This window comes from Symphalangus syndactylus, chromosome 17 (genome assembly GCF_028878055.3).
Source record: "Symphalangus syndactylus isolate Jambi chromosome 17, NHGRI_mSymSyn1-v2.1_pri, whole genome shotgun sequence".
Classification (NCBI taxonomy): Eukaryota; Metazoa; Chordata; class Mammalia; order Primates; family Hylobatidae; genus Symphalangus; species Symphalangus syndactylus.
The window spans coordinates 81415236-81434744 of NC_072439.2; the positions used below are offsets into that span (position 1 = coordinate 81415236).

A 19509-nucleotide genomic window follows, 5' to 3' on the forward strand; every position below is an offset into this window, starting at 1 on the left:
GATCTTGGCTCACTGAAACCTCCATCTCCCAGATTCAAGTGATTCTCCTGCCTCAGCCTCCTGAGTAGCTGGGATTACAGGTGCCCCCACCATGCCCAGCTAATTTTTGTATTTTTAGTACAGATGGGGTTTCACCATGTTGGTCAGGTTGGCCTCGAACTCCTGACCTCAGGTGATCCACCCACCTCGGCCTCTCAAAGTGTTGGGATTATAGGTGGAGTCACCATGCCCAGCCAAATTTTTTTTTTAAGTATCTTTATTTTATAAGCTCTTTTCCATTTTTATCTTTTGCTTTTTAAATGTTTTTATTAAAAACTAAGACACAAACACGCACACTAGCCTAGGCCTACACAGGGTCAGAATCATCAGTATCACTGTCTTCCACCTCCACAGCTTGTCCCACTGGAAAGTCTTCTGGGACAATAACATGCATGGACCTGTCATCTCCTATGATAACAATACCTTCTTCTGGAATGCCTTCTGAAGGGCTTGCCCGAGGCTGTTGTACAGTTAACTTTTTTCACATATAAGTAGAAGGAATACTGTAAAATAACAATGAAAGTATAGTATAGTAAACACAATATGGTAACATAGTCATTTATTATTATTATCAAGTATTGTGTACTGTACATAAAACCATATGTGCTATACTTATATGTGACTGGCAGCGCAATAGGTTTGTTTTACACCAGCATCACTACAAGCATGGGAGTGACGCGAGTAATGCTGTAATGCTACAACATGGTGGTTATGATATCACTACGTGACAGGAATTTTTCATCTCCATTATAACCTTATGGGACCACTGCCATATATGCAGTCCATTGTTGACCAAAATGTTGTTATTCAGTTAGTGATTGTAATTAGATTCTATTTAAATGTATGCTAATAATAAAGGCCAAGAATTAATTCTATTCTTTGTGTATCTTTAGTTTTCTAGAAGCTTTCTTTTCTAATGGGAAACTTATTTTAAAACTGCTAAATAGAGTAACTCTAGCTTCTTTTCTTTCAGTTTTAAGAAAGTTTTATATTTTCCTCTTGATTTTGCAGCAAACAGATATTCAGTGTAACATATGTAGAAAACAGAGATAAAAGTTTAGATAAATCAATACAAAATACTAGTAATACCACCCTTTAGATTACTCACTGTTAATAATTTAGGTGTTTCATCTCAGTCTTTTTTTTTAAAGGGTTAGTCAATTCATACACACACATATGTACACACACACACCCACCTCACATTTTTACAAAAATTTGATCATACTGTATAAAGTTTTATTTCTTATTTTTCTCTAACATTATGTTTTTCTATGTTATTAAATATTCTTCAGTATTTTATGATGGTTTCATAAATCATTTCACTATTCTGTAAGTGGTTACAATTTTTTTTCTATTCTGATGAACATCCTTGTATATATGCAAATCTTTGGGTGTTTGTCTAGTTATTTCTTTAGAATAAATTTCTATGACAAAAAGAGTTAAATCTTTAAAATTTTCAGTTACCAAGATTCTCTTTTAAACAGTTGTAATAATTTACATTCCCATCAGCAGTGTATGACAGTACTTATTTCAACAAATCCTTGACAACTTTTTTTATTAAGACTTAAAAAAAAAACTTTGCTAATCTGGTGTCTTGTTTTAATTTGGATTTCTGTTGAGGCTGAATATTTTTCTTAGTATTCTTGGCCATTTGTAGTTCTTTTTTGTGACTTTCTTAGGCCATTTTTTTCATAGGTTTAGGTTTTTAAAAATTGTTTTTTAAGAACTCTTTGATTATTCAGAATATTAACCCATTATCTTCCGTAGTTGTTGCTGTTTTTGTGAAGAAGAAACAACTTTTAAGGTTTTTCTTGTCATATAATTGACAGTATTTGAATACATCTATTTCAATCATAGAAAGTATAAAACATTGGCAACAGCAATGCAGATCGTATACACTGTGATAAGGGTTGTGAATTCATTTAGCTAAAATAATGTTAACTTTTTGAAAAAGATCAGGCTTTGATTCCTGCCAATATTGTGCAGAGCCAGTTTTAATAAAAGTAATTATTTTCTGTCTAATTGTAATTTCATATTAGTTTATGGGATGCATACATTCTATTTTGGTTTCCTTTAAATCTGTTTAATAGATTGCTAGCTGTAACTTATTGTTTATTTAAAAGCCACATAAATTAATAAAAACATGCATAAAGTTTCCTTAAATGTCTAATGATGAGCCTTGTGGACACTGAGGCCCGGGGGTAGGGTGCCCTCTGTCTGGGGGTAGCCATCTCTCGGTGAAGTTTCCACTGCTGAGGGTCTGCTCTTCCACACTTGCTGGGCTCATTCAGGCCAGTTCAACTCACAAGAGACGAAGTCTCAAAGTCAGAGCATTTGTTTTTTGGTTCATAATGAGAGCCACAACTGCCAGTAAGTAGGATGTTTGTGTCCGCTTGACCAGTACATTCCTTCCCTGTGGGAAGCTGAATTATATTTAGAAGATTGCTTAGTGAACATGGAATCCAAGAAGGTTGTGGACTCAAATATTTAATGGTAGTGTGATCTGATCATCCTGATTTCCTTTCCCCCAATAAGGACATATTTGTCCAATGAGACGCTGCTACTCATCCTTGAGGTCTCAACTTAGATTTAGTTTTTCAAAGAAACCCTGGTCCCTCAGTCCAGGCCAGAGCGGTGGCATGTGTAGCAAGAACAGGCCCCACATGAAATTCTACTCTGGGTCCCCATGGGTACACAACAAACAAACCAAGAAGCAGATCACTACACAAACAAACAAAAAGCTTTCCTCTGTGGGAGGACACATTGTTTCGGCGAGGCAGGGATGAGGTTCTTGGTAGAAAGGGAGTAGGGCAGGACGGAGACGGGATAGGGTGTGTTTTTCTTCCATCATGGAAACTAGTTTACCCGAGAAGATGCTTTGGTGTCTTGGGTGATTGTAGGAGAATCTTCCAGAGATGCCCAAGGCAGCTGTGAAATTGCCTCTTCTATTGGCTGTACCAGCTCCATAGCATCTCAGGCTGGTGTTTCTTCTTTGGTCATCTTTACCCCTGACCTGGGCATAAGCTCCCTTGAGTTTCTCCCAGCCCCAGGGTTTGGAATCAGGGCATGGACTACTTCATTTTAGTTTTGGCCTGGCCTTGGCCCCTCCTGTGTGCCTCTGTGGTACTTCCTGCTGCTCTGTCATGGTACTTTTCACAAGACCCTGTTAACAGTTTATTTAATGGTGGTCACCCAGGACAGCAGGGCCTAAGGCCACATTTCTTGGGCACTGTTATATCTCTAGCATCTAGTAGTGTCCCTCACACACAGTAGGTGCTCAGCAAATATTATGGAGCAAACAAATGGAGGAAGACACACCAACAAAATCTGCTTCTATTTGGGAGGCTGTGTTTTGAGGATTGCCTGGGCCCAGGAGTTTGAGACCAGCCTGGGCAGCATAGTGAGACCCTGTCTCAAAAATTTTAAAAAAGGCAGAGAATATTGGCTTCTCCGATTTACCTTTTTTCTATTTTATTGACATCTTTTTAACTCTTACCTGTTTTCCTTTCCTGACTACAGTCTAGGTTTTGTCTGTCCTGGCGGTTCTCTCTCTCTTTCTTTTTCTTTCTTTTTTTTTTTTTTTGAGGCAGGGACTTACTCTGTTGCCCAGGCTGGAGAGCAGTGGTGCAGTCATGGCTCACTGCAGCCTCAACTACCTGGGCTCAAGTGAGCCTCCCAGCTCAGCCTCTCAAGTACTGGGAGCACAGGTGCTTGCTACCACACTTCATGCTCGGCTAATTTTTTTTCATTTTTTTGTAGAAACGAAGTCTTACTATGTTGCCCAGGCTGGCCTTGAACTCCTGGGCTCAAGTGATCCTTCTGCCTTAGCCTCCCAAAGTGCTGGGATTATAGATGTGAGCCACTGTGCCTGGCCCTGTTCTCTCTCTCTTTTTTAAATTGAGACAGGATCTCACTGTGTTGCCCAGGCTGGTCTCGAACTCCTGGGCTCAAGCTATCCTCTTGCCTTGGCCTCTAAAAGTCCTAGGATTATAACCCATTCTCTCTTTAAAGAGATCCTACATGCTGGCCCAATTTATTTTGTGTTTATTTTTCTTACTTTTTTTGAGATGGAGTCTCACTCTGTAGCCCAGGCTGTAGTGCAATGGTGTGATCTCGGCTCACTGCAACCTCCGCTTCCTGGGTTCAAGCAATTCTCCTGCCTCAGCCTCCCAAGTAGCTGGGATTATAGGTGCACACCACCATGCCCGGCTAATTTTTGTGTTTTTAGTAGAGACGGGGTTTCACCATGTTGGCCAGGCTGGTCTCAAACTTCTGACCTTGTGATCCACCTGCCTCTGCCTCCCAAAGTGCTGGGATTACATGCATGAGCCACGGTGCCCAGCCTTGTGTTTATTTTTCTAGTGTAGCTGCTGGAGTTGTCTTGTTTTTCTTCTTTTCCTGTCTGTTGCAGATGGCTTAGAGGCACACAAATGTGAACTCCTGGGGGAGAGATGCAGTTTGGGTGGACAGATCTGCACTGACATTGAGGAGAACCTCTCTTCATTTTCTTCTCTCTGATTTATTACTTGGTGTTTGACCAGGAGCTTTGCTTTTTCTCTCCACTTGTGAGAGAAGGGCACCAAACCTGGCTTTCCTAGTTTTTGTTCTGTTTTGTTTTGTTTTGAGACGGAGTTTCGCTTTTGTTGCCCAGGCTGGAGTGCGGTGGTACAATCTTGGCTCACAGCAACCTCCACCTCCCAGGTTCAAGTGATTCTCCTGCCTTAGCCTCCCGAGTAGCTGGGATTACAGGCATGTGCCACCACGCCAGGCTAATTCTGTATTTTTAGTAGAGATGGGGTTTCTTCATGTTGGTCAGGCTGGTCTCGAACTCCCGACCTCAGGTGATCCGCCTGCCTTGGCCTCCCAAAGTGCTAGGATTACAGGCGTGAGCCACCGTGCCCGGCCTTCCGTAGTTTTAACACAAGGACTTGTTGAGGTACATCCTTACCTCTCTCTCCCTTCTACTTTCCTGTAGGGGAATCTGGAGGGAGAATTTGGACTTCTGCCATTTCCTGGGGCCTAGGATAAGGGCATAAAAGTCACATGACTAAACCATGAGACCCTTCACACCAAACCAGCATTTCTTCTAAGACTATTTGAAATATTAGGCCGGGCGCCGTGGCTCACGCTTGTAATCCCAGCACTTTGGGAGGCCGAGGCGGGCGGATCACGAGGTCAGGAGATCGAGACCACAGTGTAAACCCCGTCTCTACTAAAAAAAAAATACAAAAAATTAGCCGGGCGTGGTGGCGGGTGCCTGTAGTCCCAGCTACTCGGAGAGGCTGAGGCAGGAGAATGGCGTGAACCCGGGAGGCGGAGCCTGCAGTGAGCCGAGACTGCGCCACTGCACTCCAGCCTGGGCGACAGAGCGAGACTCCGTCTCAAGAAAAAAAAAAAAAAAAGAAATATTAAACTTTAAACTTATGAGGGCAGGGACTCTGCGTATCTTATTTAACATTATATCCTCAGGGTATACATGTATTTGGTATTTAGTTAATATTTGCTGAATACAATGAATGAGTGAGTTAATCTTGGTGGTTGAACAAGGATGACCCACACTAGGCATGCCAGTCCTAGCAGCATAGTCCTAATAGCACACCATCCAATAGCATCATTTTAATCTCTGGGAATTACTTAGAAAACATTTTTTTCCATCAAAATATAATAAATTTAGAAAAAACAGAAGAGGAAAAAAAAGAAATCCTCCCGTTCAGAGATTATAAATTATTATTACCATTTTGATCTGGATTCTTACAGATTCTTAATCTTGCTTCCGCTTCATCTCTATCTCTGTCTCTGCTCTCTAAGCTTTTCCTTAATTAATCTTTGAGCTTACTGCACATACTGTTTTCTAGCATGCTTGTCACAAATGGGATATTCCTGTTCTAAAGATTTTTTTAAAATCTTTTTTCTTCTGTGGATTGCTGCCTCATGCTCTTTGTGATTTAGTTTGTCATTTAACTTGAAATGAAAGGATGACTGGTTTGCTTCTAAAATGAATGCAGTTACTCATGAAACGTTGCTTGGGCTATTCCTAGGAGGATCCCTCTGTGGACTCCCTAACCGTGGTTCTTGGCTTCAAGTTTTAGGCCAAGCTGGGGAGCGTGATGGATAATACTTGTCAGAAGTTGCCTATTTACTACCATAGTTTCTGCACTAAGACCTGACTTTGCTAAGCTGAAGTTGGGAATAAAATGAGTTTCCCAGTGAAAAACATACAGGACAGCATTTTCAGCCACTGAGGCCACTGAAAACTTTTTTTCTCTGACTACATAGTTATAAATTCTTCATGATTGCCAAGTTTGAAGATCACAGTTCATTTTCAGGTTTCTTGTATGTTACTCACTAAACTGTTTTTGTCTTGGGGATGAGAAATAACTATAGCATTTGACCAAATCATGTCATATTTTTGGAGCAGTTAATGGCTGGAAGTAAGAAATATGATTTTCTCAATGTGGCAAGAGCCTAATGGGTTACGAACTATGGAGGGCTGTGTGGTTTTCACTTATTTCAAAATCCTAGGCCAATGCCAGTGGTTCAATTCTGGCAGTTTTATTATTTTCTAATACAGCCCTGATCATTAGAGGCTTAAAGTCTTAAGTCTTCAAACTATCTCCCTAATTAATAACAACTAAAGTGCCTAGGGAGTGCCATTTTCACCTTCCAGCTAGTATTTGAGTGGAATTTTTTGATCCCTTGTCGTAGATTAAAAATACTGTTGATGTATTTGTTTCAATTTATTAATTCAAAGGTTTTTGTTTATTTTATTAATATTTAAACTTTTGGAAACGTTTCTTCTTAATTGGGCTGAGATTTTGTCTTTTGTTTTGCTTTTGAGAACACTGAATTATATTTAAAAAATATAAATGAGGGTTGCTATCCACAGTTATAATGGGCCTCTGGGGGAAGAGGAATAGAAAAGACAGCTATACAATGTTTAACTTATTAATAATAGAAAAACTGAATTTCTTTGGTGAGCAGTGAGTCTCCACGTATCTGGGTATGGGACAGAAGGTCACATAGCTTCTATGCATTACTTTTTTTCTCCCCCTGGTGATCTTCCAAGGAGTAGGGAGCTCCTTGGATAGTCTGTCTTATACTGTCCCAAAGAGTGATATCTTCGTATTCATTTTCCTTGTTATAGATTTTGTTTTTCAAATATAAGAGCAAAGAAATTGTGGGTTTTGAGTCTTTATTCCTCTTAAGGCCCTAGGTTGGTTCTTCACCAAGTCTATTGGTATCCTGTTCTGATATATACATTTTTTTTTTCCTTCTTTAGAAACATTCTTTTTTTTTTTTTTTTTTTTTTTTTTTTTTCTGTTTTTTGGAGACAGGGTGCTGCTCCGTCACCCAGGCTAGAGTACAGTGGCATTATCATAGCTTACTGTAGCCTCAAACTCCTGGCCTCAAGTGATCCTCCTACCTTGGTCTCTCGGAGTTCTGGGATTACAGATGTGAGCCATGCACCTCGCTAGTGTTCTGATATACCTTCATAAATATTCTGTTGTAAAGGGAAGAAGATTGAGCCAGGAGTTAGACTACCTGGGTTCCGGGCCACCTGTGGGATTTAAGGCAAAAATCATTTAACCTTTATGAGCCTCTTTTCCTTATCTGCAAGATGGGCTTGAAAATGTCTGTTCTGTCCTCCTCACGGCACTGTGTGTGAGGGTGGATAGGGCAGCGGATTGGATAGCTTTGGAAAACCAAACAGTCCTCCAACTTCACTGTGCACCTGAGGATCTTGTTAAAAATGCAGATTCTCATTCAGTCGGCCTGGAGGCGGGGCTCAAGATTCTGCATGTCTTTTCTTTTCTTTTTTTTGTTTTTGAGTCAAAGTCTCGCTCTGTCATCCAGGCTGGAGTGCAGTGGCGCGATCTCGGTTCACTGCAAGCTCCGCCTCCCGGGTTCACGCCATTCTCCTGCCTCAGCCACCCAAGTAGCTGGGACTACAGGTGCCCGCCACCACGCCCGGCTAATTTTTGTGTTTTTAGTAGAGTCAGGGTTTCACCTTCTTAGCCAGGATCGTTTGGATCTCCTGATTTCGTGATACGCCTGCCTCGGCCTCCCAAAGAAGATTCTGCATTTCTAATGAGCTCCCAGGTGAAGCTGCTGCTTTGAGTCCATACACCCCACTTTGAGAAGCCAGGTTCAGTCAAAAGCCTCATGTTGTCAGGTGGGATATTATTATCCCGAGGAAAGAGGCAGCCCACTTCAGCACAGAGCTTACCAACACTAGCGTCTCTCAAATGGCCGGGGTGTGGATCCCAGAGGCCCTGGGGCAGTGAGGCAGGGCAGGGATGGCTGGAGTCTTGAGTATCCCTGGAATACCAAACATATGGTCATTTTCTGTGTGTGCGACGAAGTGGACCGTTAGGGAAGCGCCACACAGTCTTCACAGATCTCTCGCTGGTTCTGTGAGATGTGGACATGAAGGTAGGAAAGAAGGGATGTGGGGGCAGGTGGGAGGTAGAGGTGGTGAGTGGTAGGTTTGAGAATACAGAGGGTTTCATGGGCAGAAATTCGTTGTCTCAGACGGAACAAGCTGCCCCGAGGGCCTGTGTGTTCTCTCTATTCCCCCGGAGGTCCCCCCTCCCTTGGCAGATGGCCGTCACCCCCTCCTCCGCCCATCCCTCTTCCTGAGCTCAGAGTTATGCCACTGTGGTTTTAGTTAGAAAAATCAAGTGTTAGGCATTTATATTTGTATACTTATTAGAAACTGTTCTTTTTTTTTTTGCTTTTCTTATTTTAGAAAACTTAAAAAAAAAACTTTCCAAAATGTCAAAAGAATGATATATGAGTATATTTACCAAAAATGCCTACATATTATTTATTGTTTATCATTATCTTTCCCCTTGTTGAATGTTAGAAAGTTTTCATTTTGTTCAGTGATATAGCCCAAGCCTGGTGTACAGTAGGAGTTCAAAAAATATGTGTTGGATATTCAGTGACTTGATTACTGATTGCAGTGCTTATTTTCTCTTCATCCGCTAGATGTTTATTCTTTTCAAGAAGAAGAACCTGTTTTGGATCCTCATTTGGCCAAGCACTTAGCGCATTTTGGAATTGATATGCTTCATATGCATGGGGTGAGGTCTCCTTTTGTTTCTGTTTCCACCTTGCATGGAGTAGGGATGGGGACAGGGCAAGGGAACTGCTTGATTTGTTTAATATATAATTCCTGTAACATGGATCTTCATTTTTTAGGTTTTAGCTTTTAATTGTTGCATTTCCTTCTTGCATTTAATTAGTAGATGTTTTCTTTTGGTTGCCAGCTTAGATTTTTTTATGCTGTAATAAAAATGGCACCTCATCAAGTACTCTTTTGGTTTAGTTGGAGTTTACTTGCAAAATTAGTCTCCTTTGATGGGCAGTTGTGTGAATCATTCTTTGTTCACGAAACGCAGATGGTGTAGGGAGATGACCTTTAAAATTATCTGTGACCAACATCACTTTAATTAATTTCAGGAAGGGAAGCAAAGCTCCTAGGGGACAGAACGAATAAACCAACACATTACCATTGATAGAGAAGCTCTGCTTCATTTAATATTGTGTTTTCAAATTGATGTCATGACTGTATAATATTTTTCCCTTTAAGGAACTATTTAAATGTGCATTTAGTTTTAGCCCTTTCCTTCCAGGCCACCTCCCTCTCTTCATGTTCCTATTCTCTTTGTCTCCTCTTTGTCACTCATTTCTACTTTTTTGTTTAGTTTTCTCTGCTCTTCTTTACACCTCCCTCCTCTTTCAAGGCATTCTGAAGTCTCATGGTTTTAATCCATATCCTCTCCAGCTGCCTGGCCTTTTCGTTTGCTGTGTTGCATTGAATATTTGCTTGAATTCAGTCTCCTTGCTTCTTTTTTGATTCCTATTTGTTCTTCATCCTACTTCTATCTCTTTCTCTTTCAGTCTTTCTCTCTTAAAAAAAATTTTTTTTTTTGAGATGGAGTTTCGCTCTTGTTGCCCAGGCTGGAGTGCAGTGGCGTGATCTCAGCTCACTGAAACCTCTGCCTCCCAGGTTCAAGCAGATCTCCTGCCTCAGCCTCCCGAGTAGCTGGGACTACAGGCATGCACCACTACACCTGGCTAATTTTTGTATTTTTAGTAGAGATAGGGTTTCACTGTGTTGGTCAGATGGGTCTCGAACTCCTGACTTCAGGTGATCCGCCCACCTCGGCCTCCCAAAGTGCTGGGATTACAGGTGTGAACCACTGCGCCCAGCTTCTCTTTAAAATCTTTTTCATATGTGTTTTAAACATTGTGGTAAAATATAATATAAAAGCTACCATTTTAACTGTTTTTAAGCGTGCAGTTCTCTGGCATTATGTACATTCAGATTGTTGTGCCACCATCACCATCTCTCAGTCTTTTTTATTTGCATTGTTTATTTCTCTATGTAATTGGGGAAAAAAATGACAGAAACATCCTATACTATTAGAAATAATTAATGGGACATAAACTTTGAATGGGAATCACATTTAAAGTTGTTTTTCTTCGATGACTTTGTCTCAGACAGAGAATGGGCTCCAGGACAATGACATCAAGCCGAGGGTCAGTGAGTGGGAAGTGATCCAGGAGTCGGGCACGAAGCTGAAGCCAATGTATGGTCCTGGCTACACGGGTCTGAAGAACCTGGGCAACAGCTGCTATCTCAGCTCTGTCATGCAGGCCATCTTCAGCATCCCAGAATTCCAGAGAGCGTAAGTGCCTTCCATGCAGACCAGGGCATGCGGCGCCTCCCTGCCCCATCTGGGTCCAGTCCACTCAGTGTGCGCTGCGAAGCCCATCTTTATTGCTTCAGGACAGTTTGCCACCTTTTCTTTGGCCTGCCTTCTACAGAGACTGGGTGAGAACACTTGCCAGGTATTAATGAGGATCAGGTGAGATAAGAAGAGCTTTGTGGCTGGGCTCAGTGTCTAACGCCTGTAATCCCAGCACTTTGGGAGGCCGAGGCGGGCAGATCATGAGGTCAGGAGTTCAAGACCAGCCTGACCAACATGATGAAACCCGTCTCTACTAAAAATACAAAAATTAGCCAGGGGTGGTGGCGCATGCCTGTAATTCCAGCTACTCAGGAGGCTGAGGCAGGATCGCTTGAACTTGGGAGGCAGAGGTTGCAGTGAGCCGAGACATGCCGCGCACTCCAGCCTAGGTGACAAAGCGAGACTTGTCTCAAAAAAAAAAAGAAGAGCTTCGTAAACTCAAAAACACCATACAGGGGTTTGTTATTAATAATGGTTTCTGCTTTTTGACCATCACCCTATGTACCAAGAATATATTAATCATTAATCTTCACAGCAGATCTGCCAATTCCCTCCTATAGATGTGCTAGGAGAGATCCAGTGATTGGTCTGGTTAGTGTCTCTCTTGTGGTGAACTGGAATTTCCTCAAGGATTTAGGGCTTTCATTTTTTGCTACTTAAAGTGTGGTTCATAGACTAGTGCTGCTCCTTCTACTGCTGGATGTGGGCCTGCAATGAGATAAGTTTGGAAATCGAGAGTGAGCACTGGGAAATTGTAACAATTTGACATTGCTGTTGTGTCTTACAAGTGGCATTTCATTTTTCTAACAATTTCTTGTAATTGAGTTTTTTAACTTTTTAATTATTATGGGTACATAACAGGTGTATATATTTATGGGGTATATGTGATATTCTGATACAGGCATGCAATGTGTAATAATCACATTGGGGCAATTGGGGTATTCGTCACCTCAAGCATTTGTCATTTCTTTGTATTAGGAACATTCCAATTTCACTCTTTTAGTTATTTTAAAATATACGACAAATTATTGTTGACTATAGTCACCCTATTGTGCTATCAAATACTAGATCTTGTTCGTTCTAATTATACTTTTTTACCCATTAACCATCTTAATTGTATTTTTAAAAGGTATCATCTGTCTGAGTTGAAATAAAAAAACTGACCCTTTACCACAGATAATTTAGGAGGCACTGATTTAGGTGCTCCCTGACTGTGCTTGTTCAAGACTGCCTTCCTCCTCCTACACCGAGGGGCACAGCAGCTATGTCTGTGGCTGTTTTCTTCCTTGGGTGTACTGAGGACAGGGAGCTATAGAGCCCGGGAGCTGTGGCTGGTGCACTCTCAGGCAGCCACTGCCTAAGTGTAGAGAATCATCCTAGTGTGTTCCAGAGGCAGGTTTCCACCTTCGTTTAAGTGTGGAAGAGGACATGTGTGTGCTGAGACCGGCAGACGACATGCCAGGAATAGTCCAGGTCATGTTTTACCCATGTGGAGTTGAAATCCTAATGGCTTTAGTGGAGGTTCATCAAAAGTATGTCACATACCCTTCTCTTTCCTCTCTTGGTGTTTGGAGATGTACCTCTTGCTGTTTTCTGGCTTTGAAAATTTATGATTCATTTTCCATGACTATTTTTCCTTTTTTTCATCCAGCCAATAGAGAGTGAGTTCTTTTCTGCTAAGCAGTGTGCTGAGTGTGTGGGGGTCAGTGGTGAACAGAAGGACAGGGTCCTCACCCCCAGGCGTGAAGTAAGCAGGAGATACAGGCATTAAGAAAATAATCATCGTAACAACTGCATGCTTATAAACATGGTACATTCCATGAAGGAGAAAGGAGGGAGGTGGTCAGAGAGGAGCCTATGAAGAAGGGACACACATCGTGATGCACGTGTGGGAGGAGTGAAAACAGAGGCTTTGTGTTTTTGAGAATTTAGTGTTTGAATCTCTCCCTAGTCTTGTTTCAAGAGTTTTAGAATTTTATATTATCTAACATTTTACATTCTCGTTTTATTTTCTAAACATTTACTGGATGTATTAGAACCTGAGCAATGAACTGTTCATACATGTCTTCAGTCTTTTCTTCCTTTGACCAAATATCACTGGATTGAAATACTTGTTCTTTTCACCTCTTTTTCCCCAGCAGGTCTAACTCAGTGTAGTTAGATCCAGCAGCAGCGTCTTCATTTTGAAAGTAGAAAAAGTGACTCAGGGCCTGGCATGGTGGCTCACACCTATAAACGCAGTACTTTGGGAGGTTGAGGCAGGAGGATTACTTGAAGCCAGGAGTTTGAGACCAGCCTAAGCAGCAAAGTTAGATCCTATCTCTACAAAAATGAAAAAAAAAAAAAAATACCCTGGTGTGCTAGTGCACACCTGTAGTCCCAGCTACTAGGGAGGCTGAGGTGGGAGGATTGCTTGAGCCCAGGAGTCTGAGGTTGCAGTGAGCTGTGGTTGTGCCACTGTACTCCAGCCTGGGCAACAGAGTGAGATCCTGTCTTTAAAAAAATAATAAGAAGGCCGGGTGCAGTGGCTCATACCTGTAATCCTAGCACTTTGGGAGGCCGAGGTGGACAGATCACCTGAGGTCAGGGGTTTGAGACTAGCCTGGCCAACATGGTGAAACCCTGTCTCTACTAAAACTACAAAAATTAGCTGGGCATGGTGGTGCATGCCTATAATACCAGCTACTCGGGAGGCTGAGGCAGGAGAATTGCTTGAGCCCAGGAGGCAGAGGTTGCAGTGAGCCGAGATTGCTCTACTGCACTCCAGCCTGGGTGATGGAGTGAGACTCTGTCTCAAGAAAAAAAAAAAAGAAATAATAATAAGAAGAAAATTAAATAAAGGAAAAAAAAAGAAAAATGACTCAGAAAGATTAAATGGCTTATGAACAGCCATAGCGCAATTTGGGAACTTGACCTGATTCCTTGGTACCCTGTCTGCCACTTGAACCTAGTTTACATTTCAAAATAATTTTTATTGAGGATCGAATCTAAATAAACTGATACACAAATGGAATGACAACCAAGATAGATTGCTAGATAGTGAAACAACATATTTTTAAGAATTGCTAGATTACAAACAGGAGGTATAACATCTATGAAAATTATCTAGTGTTACTTGTGCATTTTAATTTAATTTTGTTACAATGGAAGATTTCCTTCATCAGTTAGAAAAGGGATATACATTGATAGCAAAATGGACTTCTGTCTTTTTCACCCTGACCTCAGGTGCCAGCAAAGTGAACTTTTCTGACATCAAAGATTTATTCTTGGCTGGGCACGGTGGCTCACGCCTGTAATCCTAGCACTTTGGGAGTCTGAGATGGGCAGATCACTTGAGGACAGGAGTTCGAGACCAGCCTGGCCAACATGGCAAAACCCCGCTCTACTAAAAAATTAGCCAGGTGCAGTGGTGAGCACCTGTAATACTGGCTACTCGGGAGGGTGAGGCAGGAGAATTGCTTGAAGCTGGGAGGCAGAGGTTGCAGTAAGCCCAGATCGTGCCACTGTACTCCAGCCTGGGCAAGAGAGTGAGATGCTGTCTTGAAAAAATAAAATTCATTCTCTTTACTCTTCTATCTTGCCTTAAAGCATAAGCCTATTCACTAGTGTTCATCTTTCCAGTGAGTTTTTTTTGTCTTGTCAGGTTTTGAGATGTGATTAAAACTGGATTATAAGAGAGCTCCTGAGTTCATCATGTTATATATTGTTAGGAATTCTTCAGTGTGGCCCCTGCATCTAAACAGTTTAGCTCTGAAGTTTGGTTTATGTCTTATTTGTCCTTTGAATGGGACTGGCCCAAAGAAGCATGTTCTGTTAATTTTCATGTAGGCACATAATCTGAGCTACAGCTTCTGAGTTTGTGGACAGCAGGTGCCTAGAAGTTTCTAGTAGTTAGGGAATGCAATTAGAGGTCATTGCCAAGTAATAGTGTATCACGATTCTTTGCTAGGGTTTCATTGCAAAAATGCCTTTTCTGTTTGGTTATTGGTACTCAGTTATGGAAGTTAATTGTGTGATTGTGTGACATAAATGTATTCATTGAACAAATATTTATTGAGTGTCTTTTACATGTCAGATGCTGTTCTTGTGCTGGAGATGCAGTGATTTAGATAAAGTTGCTGCCTTCATGAGATGACATTCTAGTATATAATCTCCAGAAAGACAGATACTAAACAAGATGTATTAGTCTGTTCTCATGCTGCTAATAAAGACATACTCAAGACTGGGTAATTTATAAAGGAAAGCGGTTTAACTGACCCACAGTTCCACATGGCTATGGAGGCCTCACAATCATGGCAGAGGGCAAATGAGGAGCAAAGTCACGTCTTGCATGGTGGCAGGCAAGAGCTTGTGCACTTGTGCAGGGGAACTCTCATTTATAAAACCATCAGATCTCCTGAGACTTATTCACTCTCACGAGAACAGCATGGAAAGACCTCCTCCATGATTCAGTTACCTCCCACAGGGTCCCTCCCACCACACATGGGAATTATGGGAGCTACAACTCAAGATGAGATTTGGGTGGGGACACAGCCAAACCATATCACAAGTAAATTATAAAATTGCAAATAGTGATGCATGCTAAGAAGAAAGTCAGTCAGAAGCAGATGGTAGGGAGTGAGGAAGGGTGGGGGTGGCCCCTCTTGTTTTTTTTTTTTTTAATATTTCAAGTCATCATCCTTTATTGTTTCATGAATTTTCACTATCCTTTACCAAATTAATTTTGTGTCCATCAAATAATGCAAACATAAGTAGAATGCTGTAAAGTAATATTACATAGCATTTTGTTTTGTGCTTTGTAATATGGCTTTTTAATAGAGACACAACTTATTATATTTCTAAACTAGCCTCATTGATTGTAATCTCAGCTCTCTTGAGCAGTGCTAATTGGAGTGCCATTTCCAAATGGTGAGACTAAGAGGACTAGTTGGGTCTCGGGAGGCGACTTGTCAACAGGCTTGAGAAGGAGCTGCCAAGCAAGGATCTGTGAGACAGCATCCCAGGAAAAAGACAGCAGAAGGCATGACCTTGAGACATGAGCAAGTCTGTCATGCCCTGAGGCGGCAAGAGGGACAAGTGGCGGGGATGTTGTGGGCTGGGGGAACATGGTGGCAGGTGAGGTCAGAGAAGTGGGCAGAGTGGGGCACATGAAGGGCTGGAGAAAGGGATCTGCTTTTGGATTCTTCTTCCTAGAGCTTTCAGGCTAGAAAGTCAAAGACAATGGGGAAAGAACAACACGAAGTAGAGGGTGTGAAATAGGACGTGAAGGCCGGGCGCGGTGGCTCACGCTTGTAATCCCGGCACTTTGGGAGGCCGAGGCGGGCGGATCACGAGGTCAGGAGATCGAGACCACGGTGAAACCCCGTCTCTACTAAAAATACAAAAAATTAGCCGGGCGTGGTGGCGGGCGCCTGTAGTCCCAGCTACTCGGAGAGGCTGAGGCAGGAGAATGGCGTGAACCCGGGAGGCAGAGCTTGCAGTGAGCCGAGATTGCGCCACTGCACTCCAGCCTGGGCGACAGAGCAAGACTCTGTCTCAAAAAAAAAAAAAAAAAAAAAAAGAAATAGGACGTGAATTTAAGAAGTGAAAGGAGTGATTGTGCATTATGATTGGAGATCAGTGTTAAAGCTGGCTTTGCTTTGTCAGGATAAGCTTGCCAGGAGGGATTATAGAGTGCTCCAGGGGCAATGGATGGGCAGACACAGCCAGCAGAGTGGTTCTGAACTTGGCCTGGTGCGAGGCTGCGTGGGTCCATTCTGGGCCTCATTACTCCCTCCCTGGTAGGCTTTTTTTTTTGAGATAGGGTCTTGCTCTGTCACCTAGGCTGGAGTGCAGTGGTACAATCACAGCTCACTGCAGCCTTGACCTCCTGGGCTCAGGCAATCCTCCCAACTTAGCCTCTCGAGTAGCTGCAATTATAGGTATGTACCACTGCACCCAGCTAATTTTTAATTTTTTTTGTAGAGATGGGGTCTCATTTTGTTGTCCAGGCTGGTCTTGACTCTTGGGTTCAAGCAATCATCCCTCCTTGGCTTCCAAAAGTACTGGGATTGCAGGTGGCTTGGAGACTTTGGAAGCTACCTAATGAATTTGCATCCCAATTTCTCACCTCTCAAATGGGGATAATGATAACAACAATCCCTTCCTCATATGGTTGCAGTGAAGACTCAACTGGCTAATATAGGGAGCCTTCCAGAAAACAGTAGCTGTCACTGCTATTGCCATTATTATTCGTTTTGAGATTATTGGAACAATTTTTAATGTTAAAGAGAAAAATTACCCAAACATTTGTTAAAGATGATAAGACAGACTTTATTCAAGGGGGTCCATGGCCATAGGTATAGGAGCACTGCAACAGGTCCTGGCAGTGGGGGAGACATTGGACTCAACTCTGATTCCAACAAGGTCAAGTGGGGATTTATAAACAAGGAGTTGGGTGGGGCCAGGGGATGGAAAATCACAAAGAAGAAACATCAAGGATTAGCGGTTTCTGGCTACCCAGACTTAATGGGATTACTGTTGAAGGCAGGCCAGGCTGGTCAGACAGCAAGGATGGGTGATTTTCACTAAACTGACTTAGCAGGATGCTTACTTAAACTGGATCTACAAGGACAGAGAGGGAAGCCCAAGGACAGACCCAATCAAGCAGAGGCTTCAGAGGAGCCTGACGACGTTTTGGTTTAAGTCAAGTCTTGTCCCTAACTGTACTGTTGTCTTTTTTTTGTTTTGTTTTGTTTTGTTTTGTTTTTTTGAGACAGAGTCTTGCTCTGTCACCCAGGCTGGAGTCTGATGGTGTGATCTTGGCTCACTGCAACCTCCACCTCCAGGGTTCAAGCAGTTCTCCTGCCTCAGCCTCCCGAGTAGCTGGGATTCCAGGCACGTGCCACTGTACCCGGCTATTTTTTGCATTTTTAGTAGAGACGGGGTTTTGCCGTGTTAGCTAGGCTGGTCTCAAACTCCTGACCTCAGGTGATCCACCCACCTCAGCCTCCCAAAGTGCTGGGATTACAGGTGTGAGCCGTGGTGCCTGGCCTCTGTACCATTGTCCTCGAGGTGGTGATTATTGTGATGGCTTAGCCAGCGGTTCGTAACTCTGGTTGCATGTTAGAATCACTCAGGGAACTTTTAAAAGAAATTCCAAATCCCAGGCCTCAGTCTTGAGCAATGAAATTGGAACATTTAGGGGTGCTTCTGGCTTTAGTATATGTAAAAGAAACTCTTTGGGTGAATCTAACTTACAACGAGGGCTGAGACCCACCGACAGAAGCATAAATGTTTCAGGAAGATCATGAGTGCTGGTAGGGGTAGAATCTCAGGAAAAACTTTTCTTCAGGCAGATTATTTAGTTTGACAAAGGAGCAAGAAGGTCTTAGCAAGAAATTTGATGGCTTGTTTTGGTTCTGTTCTTCTTGCAGTTACTATGTTTTAACTATTGCCTCTCATTTTCTAGGTATGTAGGAAACCTTCCCAGAATATTTGACTACTCACCTTTAGATCCAACACAAGATTTCAACACACAGATGTAAGTGCCAGAGTTGGAACCAACCCAAATGTCCAACAACGATAGACTGGATTAAGAAAATGTGGCACATATACACCATGGAATACTATGCAGTCATAAAAAATGATGAGTTCGTGTCCTTTGTAGGGACATGGATGAAACTGGAAAACATCATTCTCAGTAAACTATCGCAAGGACAAAAAACCAAACATCGCATGTTCTCACTCATAGGTGGGAATTGAACAATGAGAACTCATGGACACAGGAAGGGGAACATCACGCTCCGGGGACTGTTGTGGGGTGGGGGGAGGGGGGAGGGACAGCATTAGGAGATACACCTAATGCTAAATGACGAGTTAATGGGTGCAGGAAATCAACATGGCACATGGATACATATGTAACAAACCTGCACATTGTGCACATGTACCCTAAAACCCTAAAGTATAATAAAAAAAAAAAAAAAAAAAAAGAAAAAGCATCCAATAAAATGTTCATTGTGGTTATCTCTGGGTTGCAAAATTAAAGACAATTCTTTATGTATTTTTAAAAAAGTGTTCCAAAATGAGAATGTGTTAACTTTTATAAGAAGATAAAGTTATCTACAAAGTACTAAAGAAAATTTGAAACTGGTATCAGTATGAAGCAGAATCAAATAAATAAGTTATTTGTGTGTAATCCAGATCAAATGCTCCACCTAACAGCTGTTGTACTTATTGATATTCATAGATAAATTTAATATTGCTATGGAAAAACAACAATGACCTTTTTGTTTTTGTTTCTCTGTCCTGGCCAGGACTAAGTTGGGACATGGCCTTCTCTCAGGCCAGTATTCAAAGCCTCCGGTGAAATCTGAACTCATTGAACAGGTGATGAAGGAGGAGCACAAGGTATGTGTCCGAGCGTTTGCCATGTTGACATGTAGGTAGGGAGGAGCTTTAGAATGTGGGTTTCCTATGATTTGGCACATGGTGGCCATAAATTTAGCAAGCTGTAAGAATAGTAATGTCATTTCAGTGTCTAGGGTGCCTGTCTGTATGCTCTTAAAAATTGTGACAAGGAATAGCCAGGGTTGTGTTTATAGAGACAGTTGTTTCATGGATTATACATGTGTGCCATCATTAACCATCTTTAGAAACAGTATTCTTTATAAGATAGAGCTGAGATCGAAGGACTAAATCTCATAAAAATATAAACATTTTCCCTTGGTAA

At 42.0% G+C, this 19509-nt stretch overlaps 1 protein-coding gene across 8 annotated transcripts in view; it reads left to right on the plus strand.

Annotated features, from left to right (window-relative positions):
* USP13 (ubiquitin specific peptidase 13) overlaps positions 1-19509 on the plus strand; it is a 162411-nt gene that overhangs the window by 86609 nt on the left and 56293 nt on the right. For all 8 annotated transcript variants that reach the window (XM_063621757.1, XM_063621758.1, XM_063621756.1 and 5 more), the window contains 4 exons: positions 9031-9125; positions 10549-10736; positions 18250-18321; positions 19094-19187. In XM_063621757.1, the coding sequence (XP_063477827.1) occupies positions 9031-9125; positions 10549-10736; positions 18250-18321; positions 19094-19187 (449 nt within the window). The remainder of the gene's footprint in view (positions 1-9030; positions 9126-10548; positions 10737-18249; positions 18322-19093; positions 19188-19509) is intronic.